The 1,472-nt window shown below is 36.3% G+C and overlaps 1 protein-coding gene across 1 annotated transcript in view; it reads left to right on the forward strand.

Annotated features, from left to right (window-relative positions):
- The first annotated feature begins 337 nt into the window (after positions 1-337).
- Ptbp3 (polypyrimidine tract binding protein 3) overlaps positions 338-1,472 on the forward strand; it is a 40,987-nt gene continuing 39,852 nt past the window's right edge. The window contains exon 1 of the mRNA XM_050163802.1: positions 338-530. Within this exon, the coding sequence (XP_050019759.1) occupies positions 510-530 (21 nt within the window). The 5' untranslated portion in view covers positions 338-509. The remainder of the gene's footprint in view (positions 531-1,472) is intronic.

Raw genomic sequence — 1,472 nt, forward strand, 5'->3', positions numbered from 1 at the left:
TGTTGAAGTTAAAGTGTTTTGTATCTTTATGTAGAAAAGGCATACTTGTGTGTTAGGTGCTTACTTCATGAAGGTGGTATACATGACTCTTTATGAAGCAATGTAATTCATTTATCCCAATACTTTTCATTAAAAAAAAAAATCAGGCAACAATTAAAAAAATTAATGGCCATGGTAAAAGACCAAAAGTGGTTCATCAAGAGGTGGTTGGTTTTATTTTCCACTCGTATTATTTTCATCATTTTCTAGCATATCAGAATTTGAAATCTGATATGCTAGAAAGTCGTGTGACAATTTAGTTAATGGAGTGTGTCAACCCAAATTAGTTTCAGTAATTTAAAAAAATCTTATGTTTTTTAGCTAATGGGAATGACAACAAGAAATTTAAAGGAGATAGACCTCCCTGTTCGCCTTCCCGTGTTCTCCATCTTCGCAAAATTCCATGTGATGTCACCGAAGCAGAGGTCATATCATTAGGTCTACCATTTGGCAAAGTAACTAATCTTTTGATGTTGAAAGGAAAAAGCCAGGTATGTAATATTTAAAGATCAACACTGAGTGATTATCTTCTGGGTGTTAGTATTTCAAGTAATTTTTATTTTCTTGAACTTAAGAATTAAGTAGTTGATTTGAGACAGGGTCTTTACTGCTGTGGCTGGTGTCAAATTCATAAGCTCAAGTGACTTTCCTAAAGTTCAGCCCTCCAAGTATCTGGGATCTCAGGGGTATGTGTCACCATGCTGTTAAGTTTTTCTTACTGTCTTTGACCACAAATTAGTTTTTAAGTAAAAAATTTCCCTTGTATGACAATAGACAAAAATTAGCACAAGAAACAGGAGTATTTCTTATCTCTTGATTTGGGGTCATTTTTAGAAGTCCTATTTCGTATTTTACTTCATGTTTTCTATTATAGGTTGGTTCTTAAAAACCCTGTAATTACAAGATAGCCTGGTAGTTGCAGTTACTGATAGAGAAGCTATAAATTGTGTTTTGTTTGTTCAAGTAAAGAACAGTTAAGTTTTCCATACGGAGCAGTTATCACAATAAGCTGAAGATCTAATTGGCATTTACGTGGGATTAAAGAGTTGGGAGCAGCTGGGTATAGTGGCGCACACCTTTAATCCCAGTACTAGAGAGTCAGAGGCAGGTGAATCTCTGTGAGTTAGATAGAGCCCAGCCTAGTTTACATAGTGAGTTCCAGGACAGCAAAGACGTGTAGAAAGACCCTGTCTCAAAACCAAAACAAACAACATTAACAACAAAAAGATTTGGGAGCTACCTTGTTCAGTAAAATAGAATTGAATGTTTAACTAGACATGACTGAACGGTTAGTAGAAATAAGGGGGAAATTTTTTTTAAAGGCATGCTTCTCATGCAGAGGTTGTAGGTTTAGTTTCCAGCAGGAGAGGAGTCTGACACCCTCTCCTGAGCTCCATGGGCACCAGGCACACACTTGGTGAACATCTTGGTGC

The sequence above is a fragment of the Alexandromys fortis genome, unplaced genomic scaffold (genome assembly GCF_014885135.2).
Source record: "Alexandromys fortis isolate MF-2015 unplaced genomic scaffold, M_Fortis_MF-2015_v1.1 scaffold_18, whole genome shotgun sequence".
Classification (NCBI taxonomy): Eukaryota; Metazoa; Chordata; class Mammalia; order Rodentia; family Cricetidae; genus Alexandromys; species Alexandromys fortis.